This window comes from Chrysemys picta, chromosome 1, assembly GCF_011386835.1.
Source record: "Chrysemys picta bellii isolate R12L10 chromosome 1, ASM1138683v2, whole genome shotgun sequence".
In the NCBI taxonomy this organism is placed as follows: Eukaryota; Metazoa; Chordata; order Testudines; family Emydidae; genus Chrysemys; species Chrysemys picta.
The window spans coordinates 354,765,367-354,786,488 of NC_088791.1; the positions used below are offsets into that span (position 1 = coordinate 354,765,367).

At 45.8% G+C, this 21,122-nt stretch overlaps 2 protein-coding genes and 1 pseudogene across 2 annotated transcripts; 2 read left to right on the plus strand and 1 right to left on the minus strand.

The window, feature by feature from the left end:
• Nucleotides 1-616: 616 nt before the first annotated feature.
• LOC103306649 (olfactory receptor 52M1-like) lies at nt 617-1,615 on the plus strand (annotated as a pseudogene).
• An 11,331-nt stretch (nt 1,616-12,946) lies between these two features.
• Nucleotides 12,947-13,945, plus strand: LOC101937167 (olfactory receptor 52M1-like). The gene has a single exon (XM_008174879.3). It carries the CDS (start codon nt 12,947-12,949, stop codon nt 13,943-13,945), a length of 999 nt encoding a protein of 332 aa, XP_008173101.2.
• Nucleotides 13,946-19,937: 5,992 nt separating this feature from the next.
• On the minus strand, nt 19,938-20,885 carry LOC101937429 (olfactory receptor 52E4-like). Its single transcript, XM_005290031.3, has one exon. The coding sequence runs from the start codon at nt 20,883-20,885 to the stop codon at nt 19,938-19,940; it is 948 nt and encodes a 315-aa protein (XP_005290088.2).
• Between the last annotated feature and the right edge of the window lie 237 nt (nt 20,886-21,122).

Here is a 21,122-nt window from a genome sequence, read left to right on the forward strand (position 1 = left end):
AGCGAAAAAAAAGCCAGAGCAGGTTATGCTTCATCTGATACCTTAGGCATTCGAACATTGCCTTTGTTTCGGCTACTGCTGTGAATGAGCATTTGTTTCCACGGAGCTGCTATCAATGACAGCCACGTCTTTTCCCTGGCGTATGTTCTATTTGGAATAGTTTCCCCTGGCACATGTCTTGGCAACATTCCCCCCACACCTGTCAGATTTTGAGCAACCAGGTGAATACAGATCTCCCTACAGCATGGACAAGTTAACCTGGCTTTCCTTGCATTAAAAAACAATGTTGGATAACCAGTATTTACACTCATGTTTCCTGCTGGTGCTTATTAAGGTTTCTCAGAGCATGACATGTAGGAATTATTAATGCAAGGAGCCCCATTAAGATAAGGAATTGACATTAATAGGGTCTGTTGTTCATAATTAATTACTCTGAATTATGAGAATGTCATTTTTCAGTATGTGAAGACTGACCAATCTGCTTCACTCATGAGAACAGCCTCCAATAGCGTATGTAGTGTCTTATATTAGCTTTGTGTCTCCATCCAGGCATTTGTTCTGCGACCATCACCCTAGAGCCTGGGCACATACAGGAAGCCAGGGGAACGTACGGTACATGCACTAGACACCGTTCTGCCTCAGAGTTGGACACCTTCTCCCCTACTGTATGTCAGATTCCAACACCACCGACTTCTCCAACCCCTCCACCTTCATCTTGCTGGGTGTTCCTGGCTTGGAGGCAGCCCATGTCTGGATCTCCATCCCCTTCTGCAGTATGTATGCCATAGCCATCTTGGGGAATTTCACCATCCTGTTCACCGTGAAGACAGAGATGAGTCTCCATGGGCCCATGTACTATTTCCTTTGCATGCTGGCTGTCACCGACCTGGTTGTATCTACATCCATTGTGCCCAAAATGCTGGCAATATACTGGTTCAATTCCAGAGAGATCGATTTCAATTCCTGCCTCACCCAGCTCTACTTCATTCACTGCTTTGCAGTGATGGAGTCTGGGATCTTTGTGGCAATGGCTTTTGATCGCTATGTGGCCATCTGCGATCCCCTGAGACATTCCACCATCCTGACAAACCCCATGGTGACCAAGATTGGCCTGGCCATGATGCTGCGCAGCGGTTTGCTTGCATTGCCCTTTCCCTTACTGGTAAGGCAGTGGCCATATTGCAGAACCAACATCATCCCCCAGCAGTACTGCGCACACATAGCCGTGGTGAAGCTGGCCTGTGCTGACACCCGTGCGAGTAGTTACTACGGGCTCTTTGTGGTATTCTGTGTGATGGGTCTGGATGCGATTTTTATTGCCCTGTCCTACACCCAGATCCTCAGGGCCATCTTCAGCCTCCCCACAAAGGAAGCCCGGATCAAGACTTTTGGGACCTGCATCTCCCACCTTTGTGCCATCTTAGCCTTTTACATCCCAAGTCTCTTCTTCTCCCTCATGTACCGGTTTGGCCAGAATGTGCCCCTGCATTTCCACGTTCTCATTGCCAATGTGTACCCCTTGATGGCCCCTATGCTAAACCCCATCATCTACGGGGTGAGGACCAAACAGATCCGGGACAGGCTGCACCGGCTCTTTACTCATAAAGGGACCTAATTTTTTTCTTCTGTTGCTCTGGCTCTCAGACCTCCATGCAGAGCTGGCTGGTGATATGGTGCTGGACAGTCAGAGACACATTAAATCCTTTCCTGACCTTATTATGCTGTGTTGGTGTGGCAAATTAGGGAATTCATCTATGCACAATTCATAGAATTGCCACCTTTCTAATTGTTGGAAAATACTCCACCTCTTCTGCCGAGGCCCCGCCCAGGTCTCATGCGAAGTAGCCATTTCAGATTTTCCTAGGAATGACAATTTTTTCCAGTTTTTCAGGCCTCACCTCATATTGCTAAAACCATTGAATCATTGCTTCAACAGACAATCATTCATAAGTGTATTTCAGTATGCAACTCTCCAATCTAGCCAGTACAAAAGCCAAATGTGTCATGTTGTCTTACTATTTACTATTGAAAGTTGAATCCAGTGACTCCAGCTTGTACAGCTGTTGTATGCAAAATGCCTGACCTGAGTCAATCTATCAATCCCAAAGCAAAATGGTTTTCTACCATGTGTCTAAGGAAAGCCAACACTGGCTATCTTTCACAGTAGAAGGGGTTCAGTTTACATTTTAATCTGGGCTAAATAATAGTTCGGCCATTTTCCAGGGGCAAATGAAATGAATTTTGACAAGGTTTTCAGATCCATCTGTTCTATTTCAATATGTAGATGGCATTTGTTTAGCAACAGAAACTCAAGAGAAACACCTGGGCTGTCGAAATGAACTTTGTTTCAAATCATTAAGGACTCAGGATTAAAGTGTAATCCAACAAAGGTACAACTCAGAAGTTTCCTTTATGTATCACATTGTCTCAAGGAGGTCGATCACCTGCACAACAAAAGGTGGATGGAATTCGTGAATTACCCATGCCCCACTAACATAATTTCTTTACATTTTTTCTTAGGTTTAGCAGGATACCATCGAGACTTCATCCCTAACTTTGCTCACACTGCAGGTCCCCTCTACAATCTCTTGAAAAAGTAGTTGCTTGAATTTGGACAAACAAGCATGCAAACGTAGGGAAATGATCTGTTTGGTACGTGACATGTACGGGGAGATTTTGGCAAACCAGTAAAGTGCCTGGAACCACTATTGCTTATTGCTAAAAGCAGCCAAGTCAGCAGGCCGCAAAGTGGCCAAGCAGCAACCTCAGGTTGACCAAGGCAGGAGTGGAGGGGGTTTGGGTGCCACAGAAAGGGCAGCTTGACCCTGTGTCCTTCCTGATAAGAATTGTGTTGAAGTTGCTGATACATGCATTTGAAAAGAGCAGGATGTAGCCCCAGGAATGTCTATTCGGGTCTGAAGGCTGCAAACTCTGGAGAAAAAAAACACACCTGGTTAATTAATAATCAGAAGGAAACCCCTTGCTTGACCATTGGAACTGCTTGCTTAACAAGTTTTCTTTAAAGGACATGTCATTCTGTTACTAATGTATAAATAAGGGCAAACAGTTTGAGGTAGTTGGACTGGACTCTCCTCTGGATGCATCTTGTGTTCCCCATTGCAGATGGCCTGTGCTGCGCCACTCGAGAGCCACACACAGCTTTGGTAATTATCGAAGGTTGGGGGCATTTTACTAATCTTGTTGCGGACGTGTGTAAGTGCTTGAGACTAGTAAAGTTTAGCTTTAAGTGAAAGCGCTCTTGTGTTGTCCTGTTTGTGCCAGACATCTATCGGTCGGACGGCCGTGTCTCCCCCGATTTATTTCCTGACACCTCCTCGCACAGAGTAAAAGTTACCAAGAGCTCTGGGTTAAAAGAACCCCGGGTAACAGAACTACCATCAGGAGGTGGAAAAAAACCATGTGGAATGTCACCCTGATAGGTTGGTGGCCATGCATGAAGGCAAATGTATACCAGTACTGTGAACCTTGTTTAGTTTGTGCACAGAATAATCCTACCCCCACAAAAACAAATGCTCCTTTCCGATCCCAAATATATGAAAGTCCATGGCAGGCTCTGAAAATTGATTTTTTGGGACCTTTACCAAAAATTCAAAGGGGAAACCAATACCTTCTGGTTATCATTATTCCATGCTCTTAATGGGTGGAAGCATTTCCTTTAAAATTAAATACACTGTAGCCACAGCAATGTGAGTACAGACCAGACCCTTTATTTTTAGGACACTAAAATCAATCAAGTTCTTAAAAGAAGGACTTTATTATAAAGAAAAAAGTAAAAGAATCACACCTGCAAAATCAGGATGGAAGGTAACCTTGCAGGGTAATAAAAAGATTTAAAACACAGAGGATTCCCCTCTGGACTCAACTTGACAGTTATAAAAACAGGAATAAAACTACCTTTGTAGAATAGAAAATTCACTAGCCAAAACAAAAATAACCTAACGTATTTCCTTGTCTTACTTACAATTTCTGTAATTTTGGATGGATCATTCCAGGTACGTTTTTAGAAGATGTTGTACCTGCTTGGTCTCTCCCTCTGTCCAGAGAGGGAACAAACAATGAGAGCCACAAACAAATTCCCTCCCCTGCCTCCCTAGATTTAAAAGTATCTTTTTTCTCATTGGTCCTTCTGGTCAGGTGCCAGCTAGGTGATTTGAGTAGCGGAGAAGAAGAAAGCGAGTAGCAGTTAGTAGCTGTTTTTGAAGGGTTTTTTTGTTGAAGAATTGCCACTTTTAAGTCTACTACAATGACACACTACACAATAAAAACACTAACCCAGGAACCAAACCCTGCCACAAACCCCAGTGCCAACTCTGTCCACATATCTACTTAAGCCCTTGCAGGTAAAGCAATTCAGTACAGCTGACAAGGAGGGCAGGGCAGGCTGACTAACACATTCCAGGGCCAAACCGGAGCTGGCAAAGTAACAACAACAACAACAACAAAACTTCCTAGACGCCAAGGCAGAAGTTGGGGGGATCCAAATGGGCAGCAAGAGGAAAGTGGCAAACGGCTGCAAGGAGGCTACTGGGAAGAGCAAAGGGGGGCCTAGCAGCCAAAAATAGCGACGAAGGGAGGGCAAGTCCACGGGGGGGAGGTCCATGCTTGCTGCTGCAATAGTCTCAGATGGTAGAAGGGACAAAGCAAAGAGCTGGGGCGAGGGGGCAAAGAGAAGGTCCCGATGATAAGTAGGGGTGGTGAAGGGGGCGGTGGGGAGGCGGGGAAGAGATGGGCTAGGGGGAGCACTGCACGCTGCTCCCACTTACTCCCTACAACAGCAGGAGCAAGATATAAAGTCACTCAGTTCAGGAAGAGCCCCCCTCTACAATCTCCCGCAGCAGCAGCCCTCCTCCTCAACGTCAGCAGCAAGCAACCAGTGCCAACCAGCCAAGAGAGACCCAGGAATGGTGGTGGGCTCCTCATGTCCCTCCAGGGGTGGGGCCCCTGCACAGCAGTAGCAGCAGCCAGGTAGACCTCCAGCCAGCAGAGCAGCTGGAGAGATGGGCCAGCCACTGGAGAGAAGCCTTATTGGAAATGACAGGAGGTGGGCAGACACAACACTGCTTCTACAGGCCCCTCCCCCAGCCTTGAAGGAAGACCCACGGAGAACCACCCTCCAGCCCAGGGTGTTCAAGGTAGCAAAGATGGTCGGTTTCATAGTGAGGGCAGGGGAGGATCCTCGCAGGCCTCACAACAATCTGTGACTGACCCCAAAAGCTAGCAGGGAATCAAGGAAGGCCATGGTGTCCTGTCTCTCGGTCCCCCTCCCCTCCTGCAAACATCCCTCTCAGCCCAGAGGACTTTCCTACAAGAAACGGCACAGTTCCTCCTTCAGTGCAGTGGGGGACAGCAGGGCCCCTGTGACAATCCCACAGCCCACGGAATTGGGCAAATGGGGGGCAGACCCCCAGCACAGTGCCTGTAGTGCTGGAGCCACACAACCCATCTCCATTTCGAGCAGGGCAGGGGGCAATGGAGGGAAGAGAGCAGTCCCTAAAGGGTCAGAGATGGGAGACATGAAAACCACCCGCTGAGGGTTGTCTGGGCACAGGGGAAATTAAATAACCCCGGCAGGGGTGGAGGCAGTATGGGAGACGGAGGGGAAGGAGGTGATAGGCAATGCCTCGGGGACAGGAATGCACTTAGGTGCGGGGGCAGGAGCGGAAAAGGGATCAGGATCCCCGGCAGCTGCACCACTGGGATGTGGCACCTCTCGACCAGCTACAGAGGTCGAGGGGGAGGGAATGGGAGGGAGGTACTCATCAATGCCAGTCCCGGGCACCATAACGACCCGCAACCATGGTGTCAGAAAGGTGTTGAAGCACTGGAATGGGTTACCTAGGGAGGTGCTGGAATCTCCTTCCTTAGAGGTTTTTAAGGTCAGGCTTGACAGAGCCCTGGCTGGGATGATTTAGTTGGGAATTGGTCCTGCTTTGAGCAGGGGGTTGGACTAGATGATTCTCTGATTCTGTGATTTTCACATATCCCAGGTCTCCTGCCCTGGCCCTGGCTGTGCTGCCCTGGTGGTGGCCGCACACCCTCAGGCTCTAGGTGGCAGGACCTTCTTCCCAACATCAGAACCCATATTGGGGTTATGATTCCCCTCCCAGTCTGGCCTGCAATGCCTTTTGGCTGCCTCTGCCAAGGGCCCCCCTCACTCTCTCCAGCTGCTCACCACACCTGGCTCCAGACTGTAAAAACAGTAGAACACTGGAACAGATGTCTAGAGAGGTTGTAAGTTCCTTCACTGGAGGTTTTCCAAGGGAGGCTGGATAGCCATCTGTCCTGGATCCTTTAGAAGCAACAAATTCTGCATCTTTGCAGGGGGTTAGACGAGGTGACCCTCGCAGTCCCTTCTAGCCCTATGGCTCTAAGATTCATGATGTACAGTCCTGTTATAGACCAGGCCTTAGTCAAACACAAGTCATGTTGCTCAAAACAGAGGTAACTGAGTGAAAGTTAATATCCTGTGTTATACAGGAGGTAAGACACGATGATCTAAACATTCCTTCTGACCTTGAATGCTATGAATCTATCGATAAAGAAAGTAAATCAGTCATTTATATTTACTCTGTCTCACAGCACGCAAACAGGGGAACAGTTAATTACCCTGAAAGTCTGAACATAAAACACTGATAAAATAAAATAGTTTACATAATCCATATATGGCCTGTGGAACTCGTTGCCACTGATATTATTGGAGGAAAGAGCTTAGCTGAGTTGGATTCACAAATGGATTGGCCATTGTAGATGGTCCTGGTGGCACCACAGTTAGTTAAGGCTGTCTGACACCTTCAATTGGAAGACCTCATTTTCAGTTGCTTATAAGTTTGCCAAACTTTAACTGTTTGGACTGAAATTTCCCATGCTGGGTTTCTGCTTCTGGCTGAATTGTTTTAGAAAGTTTCAGGCATAACAGTTCAGGCAACTTCAGCTGGGGCCAGGGGCACAGCAAGAAGGACATTTTGGCCCATGGTATTGGAGCAAACTCATCCCTTCTGGCCAGGACCTTTGGATGTTTAATGCCTGAGCAGAGCAGAAAAGACCACAGACATACTCCCTACCCCATTACTTCCATGTTGCAATGGGTTAGTCGAGCAGGTGAGCTCCTCGGCAAAACATGGGGTACCTGTGAATCCTGAGATGGAAATGGCTTCCCTGGGAATCCCCCTCAGGTAGCCGTGTCCCACACCTCTCTCACCCCATCACGTGCAGCAACATGCCAAGCTGAGAGCCGACATTGGGGTGTGCACCATTCTAAAATAGCTCTGTGCAATCCCAGGGGGGTTCACTTAGCCTCTTTCAGAGAAGCACCATCTGGATGCAAACAGGCTGAAGATCGGAGACACTCTCACCAATGTCTCTCTTTCCATGTCTGTACTTCTGTGCTATCTATCCAGCAGGAAGACTTGATTTAATCATGGATTTCTACATAAAAGTGCATTCTTGTTGGTTGTTATAACCTTAATACATATTCTTCACAACTCAGAGACAGATGTAGGTTTCATTTTTAGAAGGTACAAACTATACATTTTTAAACAGTGATTTATTTTGAAAACTTTTCAGATTAGTTTTTCAGCTATATCAGAAAATGAATGATTGTTTGGTTATTTCATTTACCAAAGGTAATTGAAGCAGATATTTATGAAGTCATTGGGAAGTGAACTATCACCAGTTCAACAGATTAATTATTGGTATTTGGAGGATTTTCTTGCCATGCTGTATTAGGAGGGGAACATCACTAGACAGATACTTAAATTGTTTTATTTAACTAAAACAACAACATTAAGTATTCTGCATATTTTCTTCAATAGCAAACATATAATATTTTAACAAAACAAGCATATGTCACTCGCTTCTCATATTTATCTCCAGACTTCTTCTCCTTGTCCAGATCTATTCCACCCCCAACAATCTTCTATTCATTGAACTTTTTGAAACTTTGCACTTTTAGAGAGAGGTGAGGGGTTTGACTCTGTATACACAAATTTGCAGAGGGGCAATAGAATTGAGGTCTGTTATTTCTCATCTCTATATACCATCCCTTTGGGTAGATAGAAAGATTAACCTAAATAATCTATACAGAACCCTGTGGAACCCCATAAGATTGGGTCCCTAATCCATGAACTATTGGAACTCATTTACAAAAGTTTTCTTAAACATTGCATGCATATATTGTTTCATACTATAGAATTAGAATTTATAATCCCTATTCCATGATGAAATATCTTTGAGCTATAATGTATCTTAACTAAAACTATCTTTACATAAGTTTTTTCCTCAAAAAACATTTTACGAAAAAATCTGATTTAAATAAAAAAAATCCATTTATTTTTATTTTTACAAATAATAATTCATTTGTATCCACCCTGGTTACTGATGAGAATTACTGATCTCTGTTCCCTTAGTGACAGTCCCATGTGCCTGCACAAAGTGTTTTTGTCTCCCTGGAGTGATCTCCCTCCAGATCTGCCTTCTACTATCTATGCAGCCATCCTGGGCATTTACAGGGTATCAGACCCTATGTGGATCTAGTCATTATCCCTAATTTTCTTAGTAATCAACTATAATTTTTAAATATACACAAATACACAGAGCAGCCAATTGCTTTCTGACTCAGCACAGAGTTCTCATCTCCCTCTGGGAAGGTCCCTTCATTACGGTTTACTTCTAAATCTGGATAAATAGCACAGAAGTGCAGACAGGCTTGTCTCCAGCCTGTTTACATTCACATGCCGCTTCTCCACTAGAGGCTGAACAAACCCCGCAGCGATTGCACAGAGCTATATTATAAATGGTGCACACCCCTGCGTCGGCTCTCGGTGTGGGATGTTGCTACAGATGCTGGGGTGAGAGAGGCGTTGGACACGGCTACCTGAGGAAGATTCCCAGGGAAGAAGCTTCCATCTCAGAATTCACAGGTACCCATCTCTTGCTGAGGAGCTCACCTGCTCGACAAACCCAGTGCAACATGGGCATGCTGGGATAGAGAGTAAGTCTGTGTGCGTTTTTGCTCTGCACAGACATTAAACATCCCAGGGCCCTTGCCATAGGTGATGAGTTTGCTCCAGTATCACTGGCCAAATTTGTCCCTCTTTTCTTTGTCCCCCTCCCCTGGCTGATGGCCTCCAGCCCCAAGGCAGCTGCATTTCAGTGCTACAGTGGATTTTTCAGGATGAAGGGTTTTAGTAGATGTACAATAGAGGGCCAAATTCTGAAACTGAGGCATGTAGTTTGCTCAGACCTCATAGAGGCAAAACTCCCCTTGGAGTAAGAATTGACTAAACACCTCAGGAGTAGGTGGTGCGTCAATGCACAGACATTATCCCCCCCCTGCTCTTGCATCTAGGGCTCTGCTGTTAACTGGGGTGGGGGGAAGCTATTATCTGGCTTGTATCTCCTGGAAAACATGGAGGTGCTAGGGGTCCTCACTGGAACAACTATAAGAATTTTTCAACATGGGCAAAACATCTTTTCTCCTAGTTTCATTTGAGAAGTCGGCTGAACTGTTATGCCTGAAACTTTCAAACAACAATTCAGCCAGAAGCAGACACCCAATGTGGGAAATTTCAGTTCAAATGGTTAAAGTCTGGCAAACTTATTAGCAACTGAAAACCAGGTCTTCTAATCGAAGCCTTAACTAATGGTGCTGCCACCAGCAGCACCTACAATGGCCCATCCGTTTGTGAATCCCATTCAGCTAAACTCTTTGCTCCAGTAACATCTGTGGCAAGGAGTTCCAGAGGCCAAATATAGATTATGTTAACAATTTTCTGTTATCACTGTTATATGTTCAAATTTTCAATGTAATTGAATCTTCCCTTGTTCGTGTTTTATGAAACACAGTGAATACAAATGCCTGAACAACTTTCTTTATCAATAGATTCATAGGGTTTAAGGCCACAAGTGACCATTAGATCATCCAGTCTGAATTCCAATATAACACAGGCCATTATATTTCACCCAGTTACCCCAGTATTCAGCCCCATGACTTGTCTGTGACTAAGGCCTGGTCCACACTGAGATTTTACATCTTAGAATCATAGAGCCACAGGGTTAGAAGGGACCACAAGGGCCATATAGTCTAACCTGTGACAAGATGCAGGATTTGTTGTGTCTAAACCACCCCATACAGCCTCCTTTGGAAAACTTTCAGCAGAAGAGCTTCTCTGTTCCATTGTCCTCCTGTTCTTACAGTTAGGAAGTTTTTACTGAAATTTCATCTAAATCTGCTCTGCTGTAGTTTGAACCCATTGCCTCTTCTCCTGTCCTCTGTGGCAAGAGAGAACTTTTCCCCACCTTTTTTTTATGGCAGCTTTCATGTATTTGAAGACTTCTACCATGTCCCCACTTAATCTCCTCTTTTCCAAACTAAACATACCCAGTTCCTTCAGCCTTTGTCATATGGCTTCCCTCCCATCCCTTTGATCATGGTTGCTGCTTGCCTCTGGATCCTTTCCAGTTTCTCTACATCCTTCCTATACATTGATGACCAAAATTGGACTTGGTACTCAAGCTGAGGCCGAACCAGCGATGCGTAGATGAATACTATCACCTCCCATGACAGCATGTATGCGACCGAAAATTGCATTTCCTTTTTTTTTTGCAATAGCCAAAAGAAAGGAAGCCCCTGAGAGATGTAGCTGTATCGCACTAACCCCAGTGTAGACAGCATTAGGTCGACAGAAGAATTCGTCCATCGACCTCGCTACCACCTCTCTGGGAGGTGGATTAATTATGCTACCAGGAGAACCCCTCCTATCAGTGCAAGTAGTCTTTACATTGAAGCACTACAGCAGCATCGCTGTAACGTTTTCAGTGCAGACAAGCCCTCAAGCAGATCTCCAAGAAAAGCATCCAGTCTGGCTCTGCAGACACACAGAGTTGGAAAATCAACCTTTTCCCTTTGCAGTTCGTTCCAAAGGTTAATCACTCTCAGTGATAAACATTTGTCCCTTATTTCCAACTGGATTTTGTCTGGCTTCAGCTTCCAGTTATTGGGCCTTGCTTTGCCTTTCTCTGCTAGATTACAGAGCCCGGTATTACTCTTTAATATAAATAGAAAGTCTCTCACACTGTCTGGCATTTTTTCCATCCTCGAAACATTTTTGTGGCTCTTTTGTGCACCCTCTCCAATTTTTCAACATCCTTTTTGAAATGTGGACCCTGGGCCTGGACAATGCCATGTGGAGAGGTAAAATCCTTCCATTGCCCCAATTCATCCTTGCTTATTCATCCACGGATCACATCCGCCCTTTCGGTCACAGCATCACACAGGGATGTGAGTTGAGTGTCCACAGTGACCCCTAAATCCTTTTCAGAGTCACTGTGTTCCCTAATACAGTGCCCTAATTTGTGGGTCGGGCCTGCATTCCCTGTTCCAAAATGATAGCCAGGCATTCTTTATATGCATAGACTTTTGTTTTAAGTAATCCCATACCTGCATTTCCATTGATTCCTAATGCTGTCTTATGTTGTTTTTTTTAAACGTTCCCTTCATTTCTTTAAATAGTTTTTGTTTAACACGAAACTGCCCTGTATTTGCCTTTTTTTGGGCTCTGCTGCTTCCTGGTTGTGTACTTCTGGTTCCGAATGAGATATGTGGATGAACGGTCAGTTTGGATATCTAGTGTTCATAATGCTAAGATTCTTTTGTAGATGCTCTTTCACATCCTCCTTGACTGCCGATGGACTGGAAAGTATTTCATCATCTCATGTGATATGCGTACCTCATACTGCTTCTTTCCGAATGCACAACAAAAATATTTCTTGAACACATCTACCTTTTCTGCAATATTAACAAGTTTCCTTTCTCCCTCTAGGAATTGGCCTAAACCTTTTCTAGGATTTCTTTTGTTCTTAATAATCTTAATAGCCTCATTTTTGTGATCCTTAACTCTGCCAAGCATGGATTTTTCCCTGATGTCTTTAACGTCCCTTATCAATTTTCATCATTTCCAGTTTGTATTGCTTTTTATCTATTTTCCCTTTTCCCCATGTATTATATATTGCTTTTTCTCTCCTAACTGCTGCCTTCACTTTCTAACCGCGTTTTTAGCCAAAGTTGTTCACTTTCTTGATTGTGGAATCGAGTCTTTTTAGCTATCCAATAAACTCTTCTTTAAAAACTGCCAGTTTTCTTTCACGTTCCTCCCAATCAGTTTTGCTGATAATTTGCTTCATCTTTGGGGAATTAGTCCTTTTGAAGCAATAAGTGTCCACAGATATTACTGGTTGGGAACTGTTCTCTGTTTGTCCATTTGAATAGAATCGCTTCCATTCTTTATATTGTTCTCCTCTATCATATGTCCCCTTATTGGTCTCTTCTCTTAACTAAACAGTCCCAGGCATTTCAATTTGTCTTCATATGGCATCCTCCCCCTGTCTCAGATATCCCCTTTATAGCTGCTATATCCTTTATAGAAAATGCATCATTCCTGGCCTTTTCCCAGAGCTGTGTTCCAGCTGGGATGCTTCCCCCGACACATGTTGACAAAGGTTTAGATTTTTTCTACTCTCACATTTTGAGCAACTGGGTGAATGGGGAACTCCCTGCAGCACAGACTCCCTAGCCTGGGTTTCATTGCATGAATGAACAATGACAGATAACCAGTATCCACACTAGCATTTCTGATGGAGCCTATTAAGGATTCATAGACCCCAAAGGGTAGGAATAATTGACGTATGGTGCACCATAACACATGGAATTGGCATTAGTAGGGTCATTTGTTCATAATTCATTTCTCTGAATAATGAAAATGTCAATTTTCAGTGTGTGAAGAGTGAACAATCTGCTTCCCCCATGAAAACACCTCCAGTAGTGCATGTACTGTCTCATATTAACATTGTCTCTCCATCCAGGCATTTGTACTGCAACCTTCACCCTTGACCTTGGTCACATACAGGAAGTCAGGGGAACGTACGGTACATGCAGGAGACACCGTTCTGCCTCAGAGTTGGACACCTTCTCCCCTATTCCATGTCAGAGTCCAACACAACCGAGTTCACCAACCCCTCCACCTTCATCCTGTTGGGCATTCCTGGCCTGGAGGTGGCCCATGTCTGGATCTCCATCCCCTTCTGTGCCATGTATGTCACAGCCATCTTGGGGAACTTCACCATCCTGTTCATCGTGAAGACGGAGCTGAGCCTCCATGGGCCCATGTACTATTTCCTCTGCATGCTGGCCATCACCGACCTGGTCCTGTCTACGTCCATCCTGCCCAAAATGCTGAGCATCTTCTGGTTCAATTCCAGGGAGATCAATTTCAGTGCTTGTCTCACCCAGCTGTACTTGATTCACTGCTTCATAGTGATGGAGTCTGGGATCCTTGTGGCCATGGCTTTGGATCGCTACGTGGCCATCTGCCACCCCCTGAGACATTCCACCATCCTGACAAACCCCGTTGTGGCCAAGATTGGCTTGGCCACGTTACTGCGCGGTGGCATGCTCGTATTGCCCTATGTCTTGCTGGCGAGACAATGGCCATATTGCAGAACCAACATCATCCCCCACACACACTGCGAGCACATGGCCGTGGTGAAGCTGGCCTGTGCTGACATCCGTGTCAGTAGTTACTATGGCCTCTCTGTGGCAATCTTGGTGATCAGTATGGATGTGCTTTTTATCGCTGTGTCCTATATCCAAATCCTCAGGGCCATCTTCAGCCTCCCCACAAAGGACGCCCGGCTCAAGACTTTTGGGACTTGCATCTCCCACCTCTGTACCATCTTAGTCTTTTACATCTCAGCTCTCTTCTCCTCCCTCACATACCGGTTTGGCCAGAATGTGGCCCTGCACTTCCACGTTCTCATTGCTAATGTCTACTTCCTGGTGCCCTCCATGCTAAACCCCATAATCTACGGGGTTAGGACCAAACAGATCCGGGACAGGCTACTCCGGCTCTTTACTCATAAAGGGACCTAAAATTTTCTCCTGGTGCCGTGGCTCTTAGACTGAGCTCCATGCAGAGCTGGAAGGTGACATGGTGCTGGGCCCTACCGTTTCCTGACCTTACTGTGTGGTGTCAAAGTGACAGATGGTAACTGGATTACTGAAGCCCTGTCCTCTGCCCAATCTCTTCCCCCAAGACCCCACCTTTGTTCCACATGTTCCCTCAAGGCCCCACCCACTTCTGTGACACTTCCACCAAGTCAGTGCCCCCCGTCAGTCGCTCCTCTCCTCCCCTCTCCCCATCATTTGCTGGATCATCTCCACCTCCCTCTGCCATCAGCTGGGCTCCCTCTGCTCTGGGGCTGGAAGGGGGCTGCTGCAGCCTGACCTGGAGCCTGCAAGTGAGTGCAGCGAGGACACAGCATTGGGGCTGACAGGCCAGTCAGGAGCGCAGAGGGAAGCCAGGAAGGTGTATAAAGGCAGCTGAGTGTTGAGAGCAGGGTTCTGTGGCAGGTGAGGCTGTGCATCATACAGTTTGTGGGCCCTAAAGCTCAGCTACAAAGTCCTGAGGGAAGAGACCCTTGTGTGGCTCATTTCTTTAGCTTTCAGCTCCCTTTTGTTTCTCCCGACTGGGGGCTTGAAGCAGGCAGGGTCCTTGCAATGGGGCTGGGCTGGGATCCCTTTGTCCTGAGCCAGGCCTTGGGAGCAGGCCAGGAATCAGTTTTCAAGCTAGGAGGACAACCGCTGAGAGAGGTGGAAGGATAGGCCGCAGCTTTAGCTGGGAAGGCGGGATGCTGGGCAGAGGCTGGGGTGGCTGCGATAGCTGATAGAGAGGGAGATAAAAGGCACACCTGCCATTAGCCAGCTATTTACACACGTACATGGCACCATACCTGGCACTACAGGGAACCCATTGCCCTGGGTCTGAAATTGAACTGTGAAGCTGAGTCAAACATACGCTCTGCATGACGCTTTTGATCACTACATCTAGAAGCTCTTTAGCTAGGCTGCTAGGCAGCGTTTGTGACAGTTTCCTCCCGGGGTTGATCTGGAACTGGGGTACCACTCAGCCCCCTGACCCCCCAGCCTGGGCTCCCTCTAACACTGTACTGCTGTGACAAGCTACAAAGACTTCCACCCTGCACTTTCACCAGCATTCACACGGGTAGGGACACACCCACACCTATGCAGTTACATAGGAAAGCTTCTCCCAGCTCCTCAGGCACACCCCCTCCTCTGGAGTAAAAACCCAAATTTATACCATCTTGCGCTGCACGGGAAACCATATGGTGTAAGCTCATAACATTTGTCACCTCCTTCAATGTGGAGAGGAATATGCAACAGCGTTTTGGTCCTGAGTTTTGATACAGCAAACTAGGTGTATTAATGACAATATATAGATTTTAAGATATTTTAATGATAGCAAAGAGATCCAAGCAGATTATCTAGCAAATAAGCAAAAACTACAAACAAAGCTTAATATACTAAAGAGATTGGATATGAATACCCATTTCTCATCCTAAGAGATGATACAGGCTGCAGATTCTTAAGGGGCCAGCTGCAGTTGTTTTATGGCTTGGAATCCCCAGGTGTTTTGGTCCTTAGTTTTGATATGGCAAACTAAGTGTATTAACGAGAAAAGAGAGATTGTAAGTGATTATAAGTGATAGCAAGCAGATCAAAGCAGATTACATAGCAAATAAACAAAAATACAACCTAAGCTTCATATACTAAACAGATTCAATATGAATTAGCGTATTCTCACCCTAACTGGTGATGCAAGCAGACTTTTAGATTCTTAAAGGTACAAGCTGCACTTGTTTGCAGCTTGGAACCCCCAGGTGTTCCATTCACAAGCTAAAAAATTCCTTTAGCCTGGATGCAGCACTGCCCCTAGTTCAGTCTTTGTTCCTCAGGTGTTTCCAGGAGTTTTCTTGGGTGGGGAGAGAAGAGCAACAGATTCTGTCCCTCCCTGCCTTATATAGCTTTGTCATATGGCAGATACCTTTGTTTCAAAGCTTGGTTCCCAGACTGGTCTGTGGAAAAACACTGACATCCCAAGATGGAGTCTAGAGACATGTGGTCTGGTCACATGTCCTTGTAGAGTCATAGCAGCTATTATTCACAGCCTGTCTGTAGCGTTCACAGGAAGTCTCCCCAGGTGGGGATAAGCTTCTTCTAAGGCCTATTGTTTTTTCCTAATGGCTCGTTACTTGGAATGGCCCTTCCCCACCCAGTGATCTAGACTGAAAGCATCTTGTCTAGTGGGTGTTACCCATGTGTAATTCCATTTGAAATACAGCTACATCACCAATATTCATAACATCTCACACAAAAATGATACACGCACACAAATAAGAAAATCATATTCAACAAATCATTACTTATCCAATGACATCTCACGGGACTTATCTTGCATAAAATGCATTATAATTATGTCATAATCACATCATAATAATATCACTGTGGAGAATATGGGGTGCAGTCTCATAGCATTATCCCCATGTCATGGACTGGCTTAGCCTTGTGTAATGATAAAGTGATTTACCCCAAATCACACAATGAGTCAGTGGCAGAGCTGAGAATAGGGAATCCTGACCCTCATCCCCGCACCATTGCTGTAGTAATGAATGGGCACTGCTCCTCTGGGTTGTATTAGATGCAGTGAGGCTATTTGTGTGTCGTGATCAGTGGAGTTGCCATCCTTCTTAAACAGGAGTAATTTATTAAAGAAACAGCTAAAAACTACAGCCACAAAAAAAAAAAAGGATTCCACACAGCTCAGTCTTCAGCCTTGTCTTGCTTGTTTACCAGGGACCACATGCTGCTTGGAATTTAGATTATGTGTTGTAACTTGATCTTTCACCACTAACTTCAAAGTTTGTCAAGGGGGAAAGTAGTATTCGAGAAAAAGTATGTGCATTATTTAAGGAAGGGAGTGATAAAATTAATTTATTTTTTTTCTTTTTTATTGAGATGTACTATATCTCCTAGAACTGGAAGGGACCTTGAAAGGTTATTGAGTCTAGCCCCCCGCTTTCACTAGCAGGACCAAGTACTGATTTTGCCCCAGATCCCTAAGTGGACCCCTCAACGATTGAGCTCACAACCCTGGGTTTAGCAGACCAATGCTCAAACCACTAAGCTATCCCTCCCCCCTGCTGAGGTAGCTGAGGTACCAAACTTTAAATACATCTTAAAATGTCACTATATAGAGTGTAATTAAGGGATGGATGTTAGCAGTATGGATCTATAATACATTTTTGATTACAAATTGTTCAGATTGGTTTGGGTTTATGTGCACTGAAGGGTTTATACAAATAGTTGTGATAAATACAAATAATTAAATTGGGAGGATTTGAGAGATTAAACATCACTGCAATGAACTTCATGGAAGGTACTCAAAATATTGTGAGACTCAGCCACCCTTAGAAATATTAAAGAGTAAGTAAATAGGCGCAAAGATGACTTACTGGTTGGAAGAGAAGGAAATACAGCCCAGCAGAACACAATAATAAAATGGCTGCTGAAGGTCAGCAGTTCCTTGTATCATTCGACACATGTAAAGGAGCAGCAGCTTCTCAAAAGGTGTTTTGGGAAAGAGGTCCTAAAAAAGTGCAACCCTGGAGAGATTTGGTAAGATTAAGGCATTATTGGAGGAATCCACATTTGTGTGCAACAGCTTATATGGCGCTACTTGGTAACCAGGCCCAAACCTCATTGTAGGCAAAAGAAAGACTCCCAGAGACAGATGGGACTAAATGGCCACACTGGGGTACAGCCATTCCCCCCCAACTCCAGAGAGTTGGAGAAAATGGGAACATTTTAAGTGTAATTTAAGCAATATTTGTGGTGTGACAGCGCATGTCTGTTTCTTACAGCGGGGAAAAATCTCGGGTGGTGTCAAGGCTGATTCGAGTGCAGAAGGTGAGGGCCCGCAAGGACTCCAAAAATTAAAACTTGCCACTCCAGGCTTGTAATGCTGCCACCAACCCAAGCAATCTGGTTCCATTTCAGTTTAGGTGGAGCTCATCCTTCCTGTATAGGCTCCCCCTATGTCCCTCCCTGTCAGGTACTAAATCCACCCCAGCCTCTGTCTAGCATTCCTCTTTTCCAGCTAATGCAGGGGCTGATCCTTCCACCTCTCCCAGCTGTTGTCCTCCTAGTTTCAAAGCTGATCCCTGTCCCTGCCCCTGAGGCCTGGCTCAGGGCAAAGGACCCACAGCCCATCCCCATTGCAGGGACCCTGCCTGCTACAGACCCCCAGCCAGGAGGAGCCAAAGGGAGCAGAAAGCTAAGTAAATAAACTACACAATGAAAGGTTTCAGAGTAACTGAGCTTTAGGGCCCACAAGCTTTATGATGCACAATCTTGCCCACCTGTCTCCCAACCCTGACCCCAACCCTCAGCTGTTTTTATACAGCTGTGATGGGTTCCCCCAGAGTATCACCTGGAACTGGGGTACCACTCACCCCCCCAACCCACCAGCCTGTGCTCCTTCTTACTTTACTGCTGTGGCAAGCTGTAAAGTCCTCCAGGATTCAGCCTGCACGTTCACCAGCATACTTACGGGTAGGGACACACCAAGCTGTTACATGTAGACTGGCTTTCTGACCAGCCCCTGCCTGGGAAGTCTGAACCTGGGCCACCTTCCAGCTTCTCAGGCACAAACCCCCTCTGGAGTATAATCCCAAATGTATACCGTCTTGCATTGCACAGTGAACTGTACATCACAAGCTCATAAAATTTGCCCCCACTCTCAATGTGGAGAGGAATATATAGCAGCCTTTTGGCCCTGAATTATGATCCCCATATTGGTTTAGATAAAGTAAAACAAATTTATTAACTACAAAAGCTATATTTTAAGGGATTATAAGGGATAGCAAAGAGATTAAAGCAGGTTACCTAGAAAATAAACAAAACACACAAACCAAACTTAAAATACTAAACAGATTTGATATGAACAGCCGGTTCTCACCCTAAGAGATGATAAAGCAGGCAGCAGATTCTTATGGGGCAAGCTGCACTTGCTTTACAGCTTGGAACACCCAGGTGTTCCATTCACAGGGTAAAAACCCCTTTAGCCTGGGTCCAGCACTTTCTCCAGTTCAGTCTTTGTTCTTCAGGTGTTTCCAGGAGTCTTCTCGGGTGGGGAGTGAAGAAAACCAGACGATGTCACTCCCTGCCTTATATAGCTGTTCTTTTATGGCGGGAACCTTTTATTTTAAAGCTAGGTTCCCAGACTGGTCTGTGGAAAAACTGACATGCCAAGATGGAGTCTAGAGACATGTGGTCACATAACATGTTCTTGTAGAGTCATAGCAGCCATTACATGGAGCCTGTCTGTAGGATCCTCAGGAAGGCTCATCAAGTGGTAGATAAGTTTCTCCTAAGGCCTATTGTTTCCCATAATGGGTCATTGACCTGAATAGGCCCTTCCCCACCCAGCTATCTAGACTAAAAGCATCTTGTCTAGTGGGGGTTCCCCAGGTGTAACTACATTTTGAAATACAGATCCATAGTCAATATTCACAACTTCATATGCAGCAATGATACATGCACAAAAAATAGGATAATCGTATTCAGAAGAACATAAAGTTTCCAGCTGGGGAGGACTGTGGGGGAGGGAGGTGAAGATGATGCAGTGAGTGACGGGGAGTGGGGAGCAGAGGAGCAAGTGACAGGGGCATGGCGTTGTGGGAAAAGGTAGAGAAGTGAGTTGGACCTTGAGGGAAGATGTGGAGCAGGGGTGGGTTCTTGGGCAAAGGGATAGGTCAGGGAGAAGGCCTTGGGTGTCCAGTTACAATTAGAATTACAATTAGAATGGTGAAAACCCTATGAGTGAATGAGTTGTACACAGACTGATTCTCCAGTTTGTCAAATTGACACAGCACAGTAAGGCCAGGAGAGGGTTTAATGTCTCTTTGACTGTCCAGTCAGTGATTCAGGGAAGAGGGCCCAGAACCATGTCATAAGCCAGCTCTGCACAGAGCTCGGTCTGAGAGGCAGTGCACCAGGAGAAAATTTAGGTCCCTTTATGAGTAAAGAAATGGAGCAGCCTGTTCCGTATCTGTTTGGTCCTCACCCCGTAGATGATGGGATTTAGCAAGGGGGAAACCAGGAGGTACACATTGGCAATGAGAACATGGAAATGCACGGCCATATTCTGGCCAAACCGGGACATGAGGGATGAGAAGAGACCTGGGATGTAAAAGGCTAAGATGGCGCAGAGGTGGGAGAAGCAGGTTTCAAATGTCTTGATCCGGGCGTCCTTTGTGGGGAGTCTGAAAATGGCCCTGAGGATCTGGATGTAGGACACTGTGATAAAAAACACATCCAGACAGAGCACACACAATAGCACAAAGAGGCCGTAGTAACTACTGACACGGATGTCGGCACAGGCCAGCTTCACCACGGCCATGTGCTCACAGTGGGTATGGGGGATGACGTTCGTTTTGCAGTATGGCCATCGCCTCACCAGGAAGGGATAGGGCAGTGCAAGCATGCCACCGCGCAGCAAAATGGCCAGGCCGATCTTGGCCACCATAGGGTTTGTCAGGATGGTGGAATGTCTCAGGGGATTGCAGATGGCCACATAGCGATCAACAGCCATGGCCACAAAGATCCCAGACTCCATCCCTGAGAAGGAGTGAATGAAGTACAGCTGGGTGAGGCAGGCACTGAAATTGATCTCCCTGGAATTGAACCAGAAGATGCTCAGCATTTTGGGTAGGGTGGACATGGACAGGACCAGGTCGGTGATGGCCAGCATGCAGAGGAAATAGTACATGGGGACATGGAGGCTCGACTCCGTCTTCACGATGAACAGGATGGTGAAGTTCCCCAAGATGGCTATAATGTACATGGTGCAGAAAGGGATGGAGAGCCAGACATGGGCTGCCTCCAGCCCAGGAATGCCCAGCAGGATGAAGGTGGAGGGGTTGGTGAAGTCGGTTATGTTGGAATCTGACATTGAGTAGAGAAGGAGGTGTTCAACTCTGAGGTAGAACAGTGTCTCCTGCTTGAACTGTATGTTCCCCTCACTTCCTCTATGCGCTCAGGTCTAGGGTGAGAGTCGCAGTACAAATGCCTGGATGGAGAGACAATGTTAATATGAGACACTACATGTACTACCAGAGTCTGTTCTCATGGGTGAGGCAGATTGGTCTCTCTTAACACACTGAAAATTGACATTTTCATAATTCAGAGA